The following is an 18664-nucleotide window of genomic DNA, read 5'->3' as shown; positions in this document are numbered from 1 at the left end:
AATCCGCCCAGGGACAGGGCCAGCATTAAGTGGAGGCCCAAATAGTAACAGGGACCTACACAAGTCCAAACAAGCAGACCACTGACATTAGCAGCCTAGCACCAGGGAACAGAAACTCACAGTCAGGCACGTAAGAAACAGATCACATGTTCATATAATACTTATTAATATGGCTAAATCTATAACGAACAGTTTTTTTCATAATCAAGGGAAAAATACATTTTGAAACCAGTCTAAACAAGGAGATACTTGATCGACTTTGTTCTCTTTCACAGAGATAGTGGCAGTTGCCAAAAACATATCTAAAGATGCTCACTGGAAGGAGGCCCTGCGTATCAAGTAAAACCTCCCCAGTGTGCAAAGCGCCCTTTGAAGAAGGCTTCTGTTCCCATCACTAATGTGGAAAATACATCCTGTCGACTTCTAGTCTCACTTCACTGTACCACTGGTCAGTAACACGGGCTTAGACGTGGACCAGGAGGAGTGTCTCTAGGCCTATTTAACTGACAGTGTCAGAACCGGGAGGTGGAGACGAGCAATAAGAAATTTAATGTTTTCCTTTTCTTTTTCCAACTTGGGCTTAACTGGACCAAACTTGTTCATTCATATTACATGCTACCCCAAAAAGATTAGGGCAACAACCAAGCGTTCCCTGCAAAGATACTTTTGGTTGTTCATAAACAATTACCAATGTCAGGAGGAACAGATCCAGGTGCACTTCCCAGACTTCTCAGGCTGGGTGTCCAGGCTATTAAGGGTACACTTGACGCTTGTTTGCCTAGATTTTGAAGAAGCACTTCTCATACTCAGAGTAAATGGCTCGCTGTGCCTAAGATTCTTCATCTGTAAAGTAAGTATAATACCAGTCTCACTGGATTACTAAGAAAATTAAATGAGATAGCGTGTTTAAAGAGCCTAAAAGGGCCTTGCCCATATTGTTATTACTAACAATAACGCTAGCGTTGCTCTTTTCTCACAGGCCAAGGGACACACCAAAGCTGGATTCCAGGATCTACTAAGTGAGACTCCTGGGATCCGAGAGGCAGTGGCGCTGGGTCCAGCAGCTGTGGGGGGCCAATAAGGCCACAGGGAAGACTGAAGGAGCTGATAACCACAACTGGGTGTGAGGGGATCAGCACTCAATACTATTTCAGGGTGCCTGACGCCTGGTCAGAGAGCCTGGCGAAGAGGAAGAACACTGGGCTTAGGGTCAAGGACCTAGATTTGTATCTTAGCTCTAACAGTCACCTGTGGGACTGTGAGCAAGTCAGTTAAGCTCTGGAAGTAAATGCCTTCATCAGCAAAACAGGGATATCGACTTTATAAGGTTTTGGGGTTTTTTTTTTGTTTTGTTTGTGGATTAAAAAATACAGTACATTTAAAAGCATAGTAAACACTTAACATTTTTTCCCTACATTATCTTGGGGTTCCTGGAAATACCAAGAAAGAGCTCCCAAGATCTAAGAAAGAAAACCACTAAGTAAGGCCCCCGGGTTCAGCAGGAACTAGTGAAACTAACTCAGCAGTGAGCCACAAGTTTTCTGGGTCTATGTACTAAAGAAATTCATGCTTTGAATTCTGATGAAACCCAAAATATTAATTCGGTGAATCCAGTGAACCAGAGATCATAAAAGATCCTACGGCAGCAAAAGATTCAAAACTCAGAAGACACAGAGAAAGATGCCTACACAGGTGACCAGGAGACAACAGCAAGTCCTACAACAGGACAGTGGAAATGACAAGAAACGAGTAAGAGCACACACTGCCATGGCAGTACATTGAAGCATTTCTGTACCTAACTATATTATAGTGACATCTACAGGAGGGAAATGACTATAATGAAATGGAAAAGTTTTCCCAATATGGAAGAGAGAGTTTGAGTTCTGATGCCTAAGAGAAACAAGGTTCTGGGGCAACAGGAAAAAAACAATTTGGAAAAAATGTTTAAAAGATTTATTTTATGATACGGATTATCTAGACTAGAAGTCCATACAAGGATTCTAGATCAGGAATAATCTATTCTGAAGCAGGGTGGAATGAGAGCAAACAAACCAAGGAAAACCAGCATTTCCAAATCTGGTCTCAAGATTTGTTCTGTGTCCCTGAGTTCCTTCTTTCTAACAGTCAGGAAAACAAATACCAGCAATCTGGCTTGCATGCCAACACACCACTATCCTGGGTTTATGGATGATTATAATAACCAGACATGGTTGTCTTTTCTTGATTTCAAAACTTGGTCTTAGAATTCTTGTCCTCACAGCTCTCTAGGCTGCCATCACCAGCAGACTAGAATTTACACCCGAGAGAAAACCCACCTGAATCCCCTGGTTTAGACCTACATTACTCGTATACTTGCAGTCGAAAGGAGAAAACGGTCCTGGGATGAGGGATGAGGAATAAGCAAATGTCTGACTCATTACTATTAGGGGCAAAAAAGGAAATAAGGCTAACCAGAAGAAAAAGGAAACCACCAATTTCTATATTAATGGCCAAACAGGAAATTTACTTCTGCTGGTCAGATATATAACCACAGAGTCTGACAGATTGTGATCAGGAAGACAGGCTGAGCAAGGAAAACTTAGAAAGACAGCAAAATACAGAATAAAATCTTTCCTATTTACCACTGTCTGAGAGATAAGTAATTAAGGCTTCTTCGTTGCAGGTAGTTATTTTAAAATTCTAAACAATATTTATGAATAAAAGATGTATTAAAGTTGTCAGACATTACTCATTTACTAAATCAAATAATAAACAAAGAGTAACTTCAGGGGCCAGCCTGGTGGCATAGTGGTTAAGTTTATGTGCTCTGCTTTGGCCCGGGGTTCACAGGTTCAGATCCCTGGCATGGACCCACACATCCCTCATCAAGCCATGCTGTGGCAGCGTCCCATATACAAAATAGAGGAAGATGGGCACAGACGTTAGCTCAGGGCTAACCCTCCTCAGCATAAAGAAGATTGGCAACGGACTTTAGCTCAGGGCCAATATTCCTCACACACACATACACAAAATGCTGTTTTAAAAAAAGAGCAACTTAATTTAAAAAAGAAAAAAACTTTTATAAAGTAGCTGTACAAATACACCAGAGTGGCACAAATAGCCTTGTGATTAGCATAAAATGCAGATGTGAAAAATAATGTAGAAATATCTTCATCGACACAGAAAAAGAGTTATGACATAATTAAGTTTAAAACGTGGGTTACAAAAGAGAAGGTTCACTATGATCCAGTTTTCTTGTGTTTTAAAAAAAAGTCTGAAGGTATAAAAACCATTAGTTAACATTTTGGTACAATGTGTGGGCGGTGGGATTTTGAGTGATTTTTATTTTCTTCTTTTTGTTTCTCTGTATTTTCTAACTTAACTGTAACAAACTAATATCTGAGAAACTAAATTTTTTTCTTCTAAAAATCTGCTGCAATTAGCAATTTGCTGGTTTAGCTTACATATCACCATCAGAAAGGAGCAAGGAACAAATGTCGGTCACTGCAGAAACTGCATGCTGTTCAGATTTACCTCGCAGCTGCTTCCGCATGGCTGGGTAAGTACAAGTCCAGTCTGATGACCTGAGAACCATTACTGTATCTGGCCACCAATCCCTCACAACTCATTAGAAACCTGTATCTTTAACAAACTGTTTCTGGATAAAGGCCACTTGCAACCAACGTACCTCAAAAATAACCTTTCAAAGAACATGGTGTATTCAATATTGTACTAGACATTCTAACCAGAGCAATCAGGCAAGAAAAAGAAATAAAAGACATCCATATAAGAAAGGAAGAAGTAAAACTCTCTCTATTCGTAGACAACATGATCTTATATATACAAAATCCTAAAGAATCCACAAAAAATCTATTAAAGCCAATAAACAAATTCAGCAAAGCTGCAGGATACAAGATCAACAGGGGTCAATATTCAGGACCTTGGATTTGGCAATGGTTTGTGAGGACACCAAAAGCACAAGCGATAAAAAACTGGAAAATGCACAAATATGTGAAAATCAAAAAATAACACTTCTGATGAACCAATGTGTCAGAGAAGAAATCAAAAGGGAAATGAAACAGTATCTTGACCCAAAGAAAATGGAAACACAACGTATTAAAATTTATGGGATGCCACAGCAGTTTACAAGAGCTCTAAGAGGGGAGTTTATAGCGACAAATGCCTACATTAAGAAAAAAGAAAGATCTCAAATAACCTAACTTTACAGTTGGTTGCTTAATGGGTACGGGGTTTCCTTTCGAGGTGATAAAAATGTCTTGGAACTAGATGGAAGGAATGGTTGCACAACACTGTGAATGTATGAAATGTCACTTTAAAATGGTTAAAGGTAAACTTTATATTACAGTCAGGCATCACTTAACAATGGGGATATGTTCTCAGAAATGGGTCAGGAGAGTTTATTGTCATGCAAACATCATAGAGTGTATTTACACAAACCTAGATGGCATGGCCTACTATACACCTAGGCTGTATGGTACTAATCTTACGGGACTGCCGTCAAATATGTAGTCTGTCATGGACCGAAACGTCATTATGTGGTGCATGACTGTATATGAATTATACCTCAATTAAAAAATGCAAAAAAAAAGGGGAGGTAGGATATGGTCTAATAACCTAAAATATTTTAAACAAATTTATTTTCTGTTCAGAAAAAAATGCACATTTTTAAACAGATTTAAAGCCATTTCATCATAGCATGTTCTTTTAAAGCTACTCTCCCAAATACTTAAGAATAATATTAATAGAATGCCCTGTTTCTTACCAGAAGACTCTTTTCCATTCTGTTTTTCATAGAGGGTGCCCACAGACATCAGGAAAACAATAACCAGGAATACTGGAATTCTCCATGAGCCAGCCAGGGATGCTGCAAATTATTAAGAGTTAACATTTTTAGTGAAATAAAAACTCAGCAGTTGTCTTTAAAAGACTCAGTTTAGTAGACTGGCAGAACAATTTGGCATATATGTTAATAACAAAATTGTTTTATGGGGAAAAATTTTTTTCAAAAAAAGGCCATCAGACAGACAAAACCTCAATTCAGGACTTCTCTCAGTAGGACCAGCCCTTCTCTCAGAGGTCCCTGGTCTAAACGACTGGGCATGTGCCACCCTACCTTTAATGGGTTTGTATCGCCTGAGGAATCAAGTTCATTTTAAAGCGCATCCAGGGTTTAAGACCATCTGGAACTCAAACCCCTCCATTTAACCCCAGAACTACCTGCACTAGGCATAGATCCTAAAGTCGTAGCACTGACTTGATTTCCTGAAAATACCACTAGGTGTGAACTCTATCTGTTAAGAAGGGGTGAAATGGCCCAAAAGAGCACTACAAAATCTTCAATGTATCCTCCTTAGTGTATAGTGCAAACATGCTAACAAGGGGCCAAGGATCAGGTCCACCCACAGCCATTTGCATTTCCCTGAATTGGTCTAGGATCTCATGGACATACCTGCCTGCCTCCCGCCTCTGCCTTCCCCAAACTCAAAATGCGTCACATCAGACATCAGGGGACCTCGCTGATAAACTCCTCTAGCATTCCAAGTCAGCAGAGCTAGAGAAGGCTGCTTTGCTCAATAGCAGACTCTAAGCAGAGACATATTTTCAATCAACTTTGTTTATATTTTATTTTTAACAATAAGCAGCTCTAAAAACTAAATAGGCTCTATTCCTGTCTAGATGACTGAATTTTGTTTTTTAGTTAGAACTTAACGTTTCCATAGACTTGAGACTTAGAGATAAGAGTCCCCAAAAACACACACTACAGCATCCTAGCAGCCACTCAGCGGACAGTGAAGAGTCTTAAATAACAGGGAACTCAGTACTTAGAGCTCTGATGCTGATCGTCCGTGTGCTGAACAGAGATTTCTCTCTCGGAAGCTACTTGTTGCTGACATCTCTCCCTCACGGTCACAGAGATCTGTCTAAACCTCTCTTTCACGGGACAGTCCTTCAAACACTTGAAACAGGCTTCCCTATTTGACATCCTCCCACCTCCACTTCCTCCCCACACCTGCGGTCCCAGCCCCTTCCTGTATCCAGAGTAAACATCTCTGGTTCCTTTAACTGTTTCTCACACAGGAATCTGAGCACCTCTCAGCATCCTTGACTCCTTATCTCTATGCTCCTTAAGTACGACACGCAGAAATGGCCATGGTAGTCCACGTGTGCGCTACTTTTTAAGATATGTTTATCTTTAAAGGATCTTTTTGAAAATGAACGTTCAATATAATTAAAACATACACATTTTAAAGCATAACAGTTTCATTAAAGATTAATGAAAGATTAAACCAGAACATTTTCTAAAGATTATTTTAAGGAATTTATTTTAAAGAATTTTAAATGCAACATATCACACTATCAAAAATTCACTTTGATTCACACGATCAGCCTCTGCTGACCTTAAGCTAGACTCTCTTAGAAAAAGAGACCCACCTAAATGAAAAAGCAATATAATCCAGACAGGAATTGAAACTGCTCTCAAGTAGCGTTCAGTGCTTGCATTCCACTTGAATGAAACAGCCAACACATAGCCAACTACCAACGTCCAGATCTTAAACAAATGAAATATAGACACAGTTGTAAAATACATACACATGAAAGTAAAAATACAATTATATAAAATTTGCAAGCATCTATTAGCATGAGAGCTATGGATACAACACAGATAAGATGAAAGCTGGTGGTGCTGGAAGGAGTGTGTATAGGTTTTCATCCTCCATTTAGATAAATCAAGTTTTGAAATAAACAGGTGGGGCTGCCCCAGTGGTGTAGTGCTTAAGTTCACGCTCTCTGCTTCGGAGGCCCAAAGTTTGCAGGTTTGGATCTCAGGCACAGACCTAGCACTGCTTGTCAAGCCACACTGTGGTAGCACCCCACATAAAATAGAGGAAGACTGGCACAGATGTTAGCTCAGAGACAATCTTCCTCAAGCAAAAAAGGAGGAAGATTGGCAATAGATGTTAGCTCAAGGCTAATCTTCCTCACAAAAAAAAAGAAGAAGAAAGAAACAGGCATTTGGAATCCCATGTAGTGATATTATTTAAATATTTTTAACAAAAATTACATAAATATAGTTTTAATTTACATTAAAGCTCAAAAACTATTGCATGCATAAAGACATTTAAGATATAATATTCCATTTTTAAGCCATGGACTTAACAGTTTAATCTTGTGGAATTCTTAAAGTCTTCTCTATAGATTAACGTTTAGAAAAGAAAAGGGACGCTTTCTGAAAAGAATCAGGTTAAAAGATTCCACTGGATCCTGGGAAATATGCTGGTAACTGTGAAAAGAAATTTTTAAAAGCTAGAAAGAAGGCAGCCAGCTGAAGTGTGACCCTGCTAAAATTATCAAGGTAACAGATGGTTAGAACCTCATCCAAAGTTACAGGCATAGTTGAAGAAGCGTGGCTGAAAAAAACAGTACTAAAGGGAGAAACAGCAGGACTTGAAACAGAAGAACCAGCCAGGGCCCCCTCCTCAGTTTTCCCTACACTAAAACTAAACGACTCCAGCACTTACGGAGCATCAGTGTGGCCTACACAGAAACTCTCTAATAATCTCATATTTTAATATTTTAACATTTACAAAAGATGGACAGAATACATAATCCAGAACAAATGTGAGCACCAAGAACTTATCAAAATAACCTGAACCTTGGGGGGAAAAAAGGCAAATTAAAACAAAGAAAAACCTTCAAGTATAACTCAGAGAATGAATAAAAAGGAACTGATAGGATTATTACAAAAGACAGAAAAAAATTACCTCCTACTTTATTTTGGTCATAACTATCAATAAAAATAGTCTTCAGGTCTTAAAAATGTTTACAGCTTTTTACCTGAGAATTCAGCCTTGGAACCTCACTAAATAATGACAGATTCTGAAAAAGGTTTAAAAATAAAAAAGTTCATCAGAGTGTAATTTAGAATAGCGAAAAGTCGATAATCTAAAAGTTCAAAAACTGTGAAGTGGTTAACTATGGATGATTCACTCAATAAAATGCTATGCAACCACTACAATAGGGTTTTTTCAAACAAAGACCACATAATTAAAAATATCCCCACGATATTATTAAAGAAAAAGCAAAATACAAAAAAATCATAAGACATGATTATATCTACTGCATGGTGGGGGGAAAAGGAAATGTACTAAGAAGTTAGTGGTTGTTCTTGGGTGGTAAGATGTCGTTTTTCCTTCTACTATTTTTCTATATTTTCCAAATTGCCTTTAATAGCACTAATTCTTTCATAATGAAAAGGATATTAAAATATTCTTCCTCAAGCAACTCTATTAGATGAAATATTAAAGAGAGCTTAAGCCCCAGATACGTGAGCACATGGGAAGTGAAACTAAAGCTGCTTCAAAAAAGTTTAAGCTTACAGGACCACACGAATTTAACCCCGGGAATTCAGAGAATTTGAGACATGACTGTAGAGTTCAGAACAAAATCGGAGTGTAGTAACAGTATACCTACATAACTCTCACTATAGGACAGGCCCCATTCTAACACTTGATATACACAAACTCATTTAATCTTCATAACCCCAAGAAGTAAGTACTATTTACATCCCCAATTTACAGATGAAACTAACTGAGACTTCAGAGAAGTGACCTGCCCAAGGTCACCCAGCTAAAAAGCGACGGAGCAGAATTAGAACCCAGGAATCTGGTTGCAGAGTCTGCCTTCTTAACCATAAGGCGAAAGACAGGTGGTGCTAGAAAAACAAAGAGGAAAAGCTGCTCCAATATTCACAAGGAAAAATAAAAACAATCCATTTGGGAAACTACAAATTGTTGAAATAAAAATGATCCTCAGCAAACAGATGGTCTTCAGGGACTACAGAGGTAATTAGTCCCGCCCTATTAAACATTAAGTCAGTAATTTAGAGAAAAGGCTAGAAGGCATATTAATCGAACTCGTAGATTACACAAAATTGGGAAGTCAATAAAAACTGAGATGATTATAATGATTCAAAAAGATATCCTGAAGTTAGAACAATGAGCTAATCCAACTAAGATTAAATTTACTAGAGAGAAATGCCAAGTTCTGCTTTTAAATTCAAAACTCAGCTGCAGAAGTACAGAATGGGAAGAGGACAGCTAAGCCACTCGTCAGCTCCGTATGAGTCAGGAGTATCACTGGTGTGAGTGTCGACTAATAAAAGCGCAACACTCATAGCAGGGAAAGTGTTTAATGAATTTGCACTATCAAACACATCAGCAATAAAATTCAGACTGGGAAAGGAGATGGAAATCACAATACAGCAGATACAGATATGGCTGGAAAAAAAAAAATTTAGCTTAGAAAAGAAAAGGCAATATCAAGATTTGAAGCTATCATCAAATAGCTGGGAAAATGTCATCCGGGAGAGGCATTAGACTTAATTTTCTGTGGTTCTGAGGGCAGAAGGAATAGGTGGGAATTAGCAAGCAAAACATTTCATCTTAATACGAGGATAAGTTTTTCTAACAAACTTTAGTAGTCTAACAACAGAATAAGTGGTCATCACTAAAAGTGTCTGGGCAAAAAAGCTGACCTTTAAGTCAGGGACGACAAAGTAAGAGAGCCTGCCCTGAAGTAGAAGCTGAACTACAGAATCACAAAAGGTATACACTTTCAGATTTTAAGCCTATGATACTTTTAAACCAATCTCCAGGAAGTGCTTCTTATCTGTACTTATAAGGAATTAGTATCACTTGCAGGGAGAGAAAAAATAAGAGATTGTATACTTCAGATTTTTTAAGGAAAATTCATGGTCTAGAGAGCATGTGTTTCCAACTAGTAAAACAGAAACTCATAGATAACCTCATTTCACTTTAAAATAACCGCTTATTAAATACATTCCCCAACTCCACTTCCAGGAATTTGGTTTACAGAAGCACTACATGCGTGCAGACAGATACAAAAATGTTCACTGTGGCAGTTTCAAATATAAAAACGTTGATAACAACCTAAGTGTCATTTCATAGGGGATTGTTTAATAACGGTATCTCCAAAAATGGAATAACTATTCAGACTTCCAAAGCTGCGATGAATATCTATATTCAATGACACAGTATAAATTTATGCGTGTGCAAATTGATAACAGTGAAAATATACTCACCAAAGTGTTAAAAAATATTCTGTCTAGATGGTTGAATTTCAGGGGGTAATTTGCTTCCGTACACTTTTCTTCAAATACTGAATTTTCCCCTAAGAGTACTATTGTTTTTATAAACAGTAAATGGTTTTAACTTAAAAAAAACACAAACCTCTTTTGGCTTATGGATTTTTTTCTCAGTAGTTTGAAGTGTTTCCTCAGAAAAGAGTCACAGAACATTAGTTCAAAAAGTATGGCCATTTAAAAACACTTTACGGTTTCTATTAAACCATTATGATTATACAATCACCAATGTTTATCAGATTATCCTAATCCAAATTCAGAGCTAAAATAATCTGGTAGGAACACTTTCTAAAAGGCATCTAGAAAAAAAAAGTTTTTATACTATAGAACTACTACATTAAAAGAAAGAGGTCTATCTGTAAGTGCTAACAAGGAAAGGTGTCCACAATAGAATGATAAACGGAAGAGCAAGGTGTGGAGTTTTATACACACGTTAGCCCATTTTTGTTTTAAAAAATAAAAACCCTATACTTCAAATGTTCACATACGCATAGAAATAAATTTAGAAGGCTATTCATCAGTTAACAATAGTGACAACTACACGGGGGGAACGGTGGCAGAGAAAAGAGACGACGATTAACTTCTACCACAGAAACTTCTAGGCTGCTTAAATGGTTTTTTATATAACAAGCATGTTTTACTCGAGTCAACTTTTTAAACTGCTAAATATTCTTTAAAATAACTTACTGAAAATAGGATTTGTACATTCAAATGTCATTAATTTCTAGTATGGATTCCCAAAAGCACGCCTTTAAGAGAGTTTTTTTTACTTCTGTCTCTCAGAAAGATACGTTTAGCCTCTGAGCAAACCTTCAAGTATGAATTTTTTCCAGGCATAAACCAGTGAGCCACAGTTTATACATGAGGTGGCATAGTTTCCCAAATTGATGCTCTTTCAAACAATGTGTCCTTTTCAAAATATACATTCAACACATTTTAAAGCATCAATGTGCGCCGGATATTATATAAGACTGCATAAAAGGGGCAACATTTATTTAACACTGCAAGTAAAGCAAACTAATAAACAATCACATTTTCCTTTCATTTGACTTATTAACCACATATACATTTCTGATGAAATAAAATCTTAAATGCCTAAAGCCTAAGTAGACTTTGCCTTTTAGACTAAGTCTTTGTTTTATTTATTGTCATTTGGGCATTAACTGGAAAAACAACTTGGCATTCTTCTGTTGCATATTTTTCCAAAACAGTTTCCTAAGTCTTTTAAAGTCAATAAAACGACAGACTTCTTCCCAAGTTCTGGAGCCACAGCCCCCATCAGCAATCCCTTCAGGTACTTCATTCTCCTTTAAAACAGCTTTATTCTGGGGCTGGCCCCGTGGCCAAGTGGTTAACTTCACGCGCTCTGCTGCAGGCGGCCCAGTGTTTCATTGGTTCAAATCCTGGGCGCGGACATGGCACTGCTCACCAAACCACGCTGAGGCAGCGTCCCACATGCCACAACTAGAAGGATCCACAACGAAGAATATACAACTATGTACCAGGGGGCTTTGGGGGAGAAAAAGGAAAAAAATTTAAATCTTTAAAAAAAAAAAAAAACAGCTTTATTCTAATTTGGAAACTGTTCTCTTTGTGGTGTGTCAACTTAGAGTCAAGAACCTCTTACAATCAAAGTCTTTAACTGAGAAAGAACCTAAGCATTGGAAACTTTCCTCCATACTGTTGCAAGGCAAGCAAAAACACACCTAGAAAAGGTTCAGCAGTGGAGTGCAGTAGGCCTGGCTGGCTAATGTACACTTCCTAAGAGCCTCTTGGACAGTAGTACCGAACTCTCGGGATCTGTAAAACTGAACAGCAAGGAACCCTAGAAACCATCCAAGCCAACCCCACGCTTCACACAATTGGGGCTGAGCAGCCCAGAGAAGGACCTTGGTCTGTCCAAGGTCACAAAGCAAGTTATTGACAGAGCTCAGTTTAGAATTTACAGACTTCTCATCTTTCAGCTCCTATTCTTTCCACCTCACGCTTCCTTATAAAGTAAAATGGAAACAACGGGATCAGAGACCATGGAGAAAACAATCCATTACTATTGCAAAAACTGTAAATGGTCTTCAAGTTTCCTGACAAGTGTGAACTATCAGAGACCAAAACACTCCCAGCAAAGAAAATGAGCTTCTCAGATTTGACAACTCTACACCATGGGAAGAGGCCAAGGACCCTAAGGACTCAATCACATGTGAGCTTGGGGCAACAGGTGATTTTTTTTTAGGTGTTTAGAAATCACTTACTAAGTCTGTACAATATTCTAACACAGTTCAAACTGTTTAAAAAGAATGACTCATACCATGAATGATTAGTCTTTCACTTGTAAGCAGGATGGAGTGTTAGGAGATTAGATGCAAGGAAAAGAGCTAGGAGACTGAAGTCACCCAAAAGCGGAGTGAAGAGGAACTGAAATGGAAGGATAAACTGGTAAAAGAAAACACAAGTCCTGAAGTCACTACAAAGGAAAACTGGGCAGGTCTTGGAAACAACTCAACAGATACAAGGAGAAAAGAGAAGAAAAGAAAGATGACTAAAGTTTTTAGATGACTAGAATCCAGGGGGTTTGGGGGGAACTTGTGCGGTCAGTCCAATCCTGATATTCTTCTATTTTTTTCCTAATAACTAAAATCAATTTATTCTTAAAAAAAATTAAACTAGAAAATTTAAATACAACATTTTGGGTGAAAACTTTTTTAAATCCTTATTGAAGAAGTTTTGATGACAAAGGGACTTCAAGTGCTGACAGGTCTGCTGAATGCTACTTACTAATAGAACAAACAGATCAATCTCTAAATCAGTCTTCTCACCTATGAAACTCCTCCCTCCTACTTCACAGGACCGTTGTGAGAATGAAATAACACACATGACAGCATCTAATCCAGTGTCCGGCACACAGTAGATGCTCAAATGTTGGATCTTAAATGCATGAATTGTCAGCTCTCCAAAACAAAGACCTGCTTCCATGTAACTTTTCTCTCTGCGTCTCCCACCTATAGCTCTCTTCAGCAGTAGGCCCAAATTTACAAGTTGTCTAGCAAGCATAAAGACTTTTTTTTTTTTTATAACAGGCAGCCCTGCCTGGGCTCACAAAACCAAACCAGCTGTGAACTACAAGATAGAAAGTCGGAGAGTGGGCCCCCTGCCCGGTCACATGACCTGATTTCACTTCATGTCAGGCCTTGATCAGCACTTCTGGCTGAGGACGCCCTGTCTCTGCTTCCCAGGCGCACCTCACCCCCATCTCAACCCCACCCCTAAATGCCGCTTCAAGAAAACACAACTGTAGGCCGCGTTTCTCTCAAACTCACATCAACCACGACGCTCCACTTTCAATTCAGCCCCTTTAACACTCCCTACTCATTTTCTAATTAACTCATACTGTCTCTTTTAGAATGGCTTTTTCACCCCTTCCTCTTCTCCCTTGCCCCCACCACTTTACCCAAACAGCCGAGTTTCAAGCCTTTGTAAAATCATTGATTGGCTTGACCTTCCTCTCCCCTTCCAGCTTATTCAACCTTGGCCCTTACTTCTTTTCCGCTCATCCACAACCCATACAAGGGTATTTAAGTAAGAGACAAGATGAGGGTTTATTTTCAGTAAGAAGATATTCAAAGCTATACACACTGAGCTGCGGGCCTTTCTTCCCAAGTCTTCAATTCCTCATCTCTTTCTACTATTTAAGAGAGACAGGCAGAAATGCCTCATTTTCCACTAATCATGCCAATTTACCCATGTATTCAACTTCTTACTCTAGCATGAAAATACACTATTTAGATATGTTAGGCCTTTCTTTTCTAATTTCCTACAGTTTAGTGGATATGCTGCTTGGTCCTGCCTACAGTAATTTACAGTAGATTGCAGTATCAACAGTCAAAAATGTTAGCAGAATCTATAAATGTGTCTGACTTCAACAAGACTGAATTTCTTGAGGATAGGAATCAAGTCATAATAGTTTTCATATTTCTTAACAGCATACAGTATTCTGTCTTCTATATAAGAGACATTCAACCAACTTAAGAAACAAGGTAAGGGAGAAATAACGCTGAACGGGGACTCCATAAATGTGAATGCGGATTTGCTGACAATCTGAGTGAGTTTGGGACAATCACATTCTCTGGCCCTGAGAAACCACAGGACCAATGGGTCCGGCCCCGTGGTCAAGTGGTTAAGTTCACGCACTCCACTTCGACAGCCCAGGGTTTCACCAGTTCGCATCCTGGGCGCAGACATGGCACTGCTCCATCAGGCCATGCTGAGGCGGCGTCCCACATGCCACAACTGGAAGGACCCACAACTAAAAAAAATACACAACTATGTACCAGGGGGCTTTGCGGAGAAAAAGGAAAAATAAAATCTTTAAAAAAAAAAGAGTGGCAAGCATCAGGCAGTGGAGTAAACTAATTCTAGGATCACTTTCCCCTGACAATCTAGCAAGCCCATGAGTGAGAGAAGGTGATCCCACATCCCTCCCTCCCACTACAGTTGAAAGAGCCCAGGCCTCTTGGAGGCCAAGACTTCTACCTGATCACTGAACAGTTGTACACACAGGCAGCATCCCAAAATTACAGATGAGGCACTCCCCAATACCTTGCAATACTTTGCTGGCCCATCACTGGTGGGTAATTAACACTTATCTGTGTCTGTCACCTCCATGACAATATGCTCACATATGACTATATGCACCTTGAAGACAGCCTGCACCTTACTCCTTTTAAATACCTCACAAAGCCCAGTACCTAACAATATAATCAAGTTTTTTTTTTTTTTGAGGAAGATTAGCCCTGAGCTAACATCTGCTGCCAATCCTCCTCTTTTTGCTGAGGAAGACTGGCCCTGAGCAAACATCTGTGCCCATCCTCCTCTACTATATTGTGAGACACCTGCCACAACATGGCTTGATGAGTGGCGTGTAGGTCCGCATGGGGGATCCAAGCCAGTGAACCCTGGGCCACCGAAGCAGAACGTGCAAACTTAACCAGCTGTGCAACCAGGCTGGCCCTCAATATCATCAACTTTTAACCTGAACTGAGAGGTGGTAATGATAGAGCAAGCAAAAACAGGAGTTCTGTGACCAACGATCACTCTACCGATAACCTTGGGGCAAGTCAAAACCCTGCCTGACAGATAAGGGGAATTACTTTGCAACCTGATGTCAAGGTGCATTGAACTCTGACAAAAGTGAACGGAGTTATTTTTAAATGGTAGTTGTTGGTGGTGAATTAGCATTCTTGTGCACTAAATATCCACCTGTTTTTAACAGTTCCCAGTTAAATATTTGTATAATTAACTGGTCTACAATCTGCTCTGAGTTAGGAAACGTGTCAGCAGATTATCTTTGAAATCCCTTCCAATTCTAAAGCTCCCTGATTTTCTATGAATAAGCTCAGAGTGATCCAAGAATCAGAAACCCTCCTCTCCTTCACCCAGTCTGCTCAAGTAACCCTGGCGGGAGGAGATGTACTGTCCAACTTAAGTAGTTCCCAAGAAGGAAAGCACGGCGAGGAACAGGCGCAGGTGGCTCAGCTCCCAGTGCCTCGTACAAAGCATCCTGAAATCACCTGAGACGCGGCCCCGGACTACTAAGAAAGCTTTGTTTTAGAACTTGAGAAACGTGAGTCAACCCGTCCCCTTTGTCCCTAACTAGCTCTAGCCTCGTAAGAAGTCACCTCTCCTATCTGTGGGACGGCAAGTTGGACTAGAATCTCTAAAGTCCCTTCCAGCTCTGACATACAAAAAAGTCCCAGGTGAGCAGAAGGGAAGATGGCCGGGGCACCCCCACTTTCTGCCCAGGGGTAAGTTCAAGTCCACCTGCTGATGCTGAACAGCGATTCCCAACAGGGGACACGTCCCCTAAGAGGGTCTAATAGGATGGGGGCGGGGGACAGGGAGGCTGTTTCAAATCACATCCTCCTTCTCTTTGCAAGGAAGTGCGCCAAGTTCCTCCAGTGCATGAGGAGGAAGGCAGAGACTGACAATCACTGCCGCCCAAGTGTGGACCTTTGATCGCCCGTGCCCAGGGAGGACCAGCAGCAGGACCGCACCCCGGCGAACCAGGGGTGTGGCGACGGGTGCTGTGCGCCCGCCGGGACCACGGAGGGGCTCGGGCGCACTCACCCACAGGCTGCTGAAGTAGTCCAGCCCGCGGCAGATGAGCGCGCCGGCGTAGGCCAGCAGCACCTGCACGCCCAGGTAGCTGCCCAGGCTGTAGAGGCCGTAGAGCAGCGGGCCGCCGGCGCCGAGCAGCAGCAGCAAGCGGCGGCGGCGCAGCGCCTGCTCGCCCAGGGCCTCGACGCCGTAGTCGGCGAAGCAGAGCGGCAGCAGCAGCGCGGCCAGCACGATGGGCGTGTGCGCGCGGTGCAGGCGCTGCAGCCAGTGGCGGCCCAGGCGCGTGAGCGAGCTCTTGAAGGGGTGCAGGAAGGTGCCGCACAGCACGGCCCAGAGCAGCGGCCGCAGGAAGGCCTCCAGGATGAAGTAGACGAGCACGGCGGCGCCGCAGCACAGGCACACGAACAGCACGGCCCCGGTGTTGTAGAAGGCCTGCTTGATGGGCTTGTCGAAGCGCAGCGCCAGCGCCGCCGTCCGCGGGGTCTCCCCGCAGCCGCCGCCGCCGCTGCCCGGCCCGACCGCGCTTGGGACCCGCGGCGCCGAGTCCGGGGAGCCCCGCGGACTCGGCGCTTGGTCAGAGCCGCCGCCGCTGCCGTCGTTGTCGGCCATAGCACTTCTGCCGCTGCCGCCCCCGAGAGGCGGTACTGGGAAGCTGGGCGAGGGCCGCGGGCGAGAGGCAGGGCGCGCGGCGCGTGGCATTGTGGGAGTTGTAGTTCCTAGTTGGCCACCGACCGCTTACTGGACCTTTGAGGAACTACAACTCCCAGAAAGTATAGGGCGAGTTCCGTCGCCCCCCGGGCTCATTGGTCCCTGCAGGATCCAGGTAACAGGTTTTTGGGCTCGACAGTTTACCACCGGGAAAGGAAAAAAAAAAAAGCTCCCTTCACCCCATTGGTTAATATGAACTTTTCGGGAGGCGGAATCTCGAAAGAGGCACTGCAGTCACAGATTGAAAACCCAGGCTGCACAGTAGAATCCCATGGGGGAGTACTTAGCAAAAGACGTATCCCCAGATTCTATTTTATTGATTTATTTATTTAATAAACACTTAAAGTGTTTGCTCTGGTGTAGTTGGCAGGATTTTAAATCGCGATTACCATATGGCAGACCCTGTTCTAAGTGCTTCATTCCCATTAACTCATTTAATCCTTAGAACAGCCCTACAAAGAAGGCGGTGTTATTATCCCCACTTTACGAAGAGGAAAACTGAGGCACAGAGAAGTACCTTGTCAAGGTCGCACAGCCAGTAAGTGGCAGAGGCAGGATTCAAACTCAGAGTCTAGCTCCTAAATCTATTCTCTCACCTACCATGCTAATTGGTCTAACAGGTGATCCTTTGGCCTGTTTTTTAAAGCTCCTCAGAGGCGTGTAATGTGCAACAACTGTTGACAACCATTGGTGCAGGTGTCAGTGTGGGAGCAATCTAAACTCCTGAAAGAGCTCTAGATCAGAGTCTCAAACTGCCATTAGTTCTTTCTGAGACCTGGAGTCAGGTCAATTAAGCCCCCAACCCAAATTTTCCGTCTGTCACATGGGAATGATAATAATAGAAGCTCTTGTCTCAGCGTTGTGTGAAAAAGAGGAAGCTCTGGAGCAGTGCAAGGTGCTTCTGTTCTCCTGCTGGAAAGATCCTGGGATCCGAGCCTACTACTCATAACATATCTCAAACAGATTTTTATTTTTTAAAAAAGAAGAAAGAAGGAAGGAAAGACAAGAGGGAAAGAAAGCAAGCTTTTATTGAATATCAATATGTGAGTGCTTTGAAATCCTGCAGGTGATCCCTTTTCTGTTTGCAATAAGCTTTCCTACTAATTTCAATATAATTTTTGTTTCTCTTCTAAAGTAGACGTGACAGGTATCCTTAACTACAGTTTTCAGATGAAGAAACTCCTGCTTACTAAGACTTAGAGGCAAGGGGATTCAGTGGATAAAGAAAAAGTAATTCCTTTCCACCTTGTTTTTAGGTTTCAGGTCATGGTCCTTGTTTTTCAAGTGGTCTTTGGACTTGGACTCTGTAAATATTTTGCTTCCCTTGTACTGCCATTTGCTTTGCTTCTTAACTACTTTGTCTACGGCTGCTGAGATTATGATTACAAACTATGGTCACATCTGCTTTCAGTGTCCATTTTACAGTGACTCAGGCTCCCACTTATATAACAACAATGCCTCAGTCTCTCTCCCAAAAAGTCCTCAGCAGCTTCTAGGGAGTTCCAAAGGGGTTGCCTCACACACACCCGGAGACATGAGTCAGCCACCAACCACCTCTGTCCACCCTGCTGCCCACACAACTCACTGAGTCCAGCACCTGTGTCATTATTCCCAGATCCTGGATGCTCCCAAACTTGTAATCCTCTGGGTGCAAAAGCAGAGCTGGGTTCCACTCAGAGATAG

General features: G+C 41.4%; 1 protein-coding gene across 5 annotated transcripts in view; it reads right to left on the bottom strand.

Moving 5' to 3' along the window:
* The window catches only part of TMEM245 (transmembrane protein 245), a 91580-nt gene extending 74564 nt beyond the window's left edge, over positions 1 to 17016 (bottom strand). Inside the window, exons 1-3 of one of the 5 annotated variants that reach the window (XR_011506296.1) lie at positions 16283 to 17016; positions 6433 to 6550; positions 4763 to 4864 (exon numbers count right to left, since the gene is read on the bottom strand). Coding sequence is in view for 3 of the 5 variants with exons in the window: in XM_070519071.1 (XP_070375172.1) it covers positions 4763 to 4864; positions 6433 to 6550; positions 16283 to 16972 (910 nt within the window). In the remaining 2 variants the exon portion in view is untranslated. The remainder of the gene's footprint in view (positions 1 to 4762; positions 4865 to 6432; positions 6551 to 16282) is intronic. The other 4 variants (XR_011506297.1, XM_070519071.1, XM_014834455.3 and 1 more) reach the window with 4 other exon arrangements.
* Between the last annotated feature and the right edge of the window lie 1648 nt (positions 17017 to 18664).

The sequence above is a fragment of the Equus asinus genome, chromosome 10, assembly GCF_041296235.1.
Source record: "Equus asinus isolate D_3611 breed Donkey chromosome 10, EquAss-T2T_v2, whole genome shotgun sequence".
NCBI classification, from domain to species: domain Eukaryota; kingdom Metazoa; phylum Chordata; class Mammalia; order Perissodactyla; family Equidae; genus Equus; species Equus asinus.
Note: the sequence above shows the minus strand (reverse complement) of the source record. Positions and strands in the feature narration are given on the sequence as shown.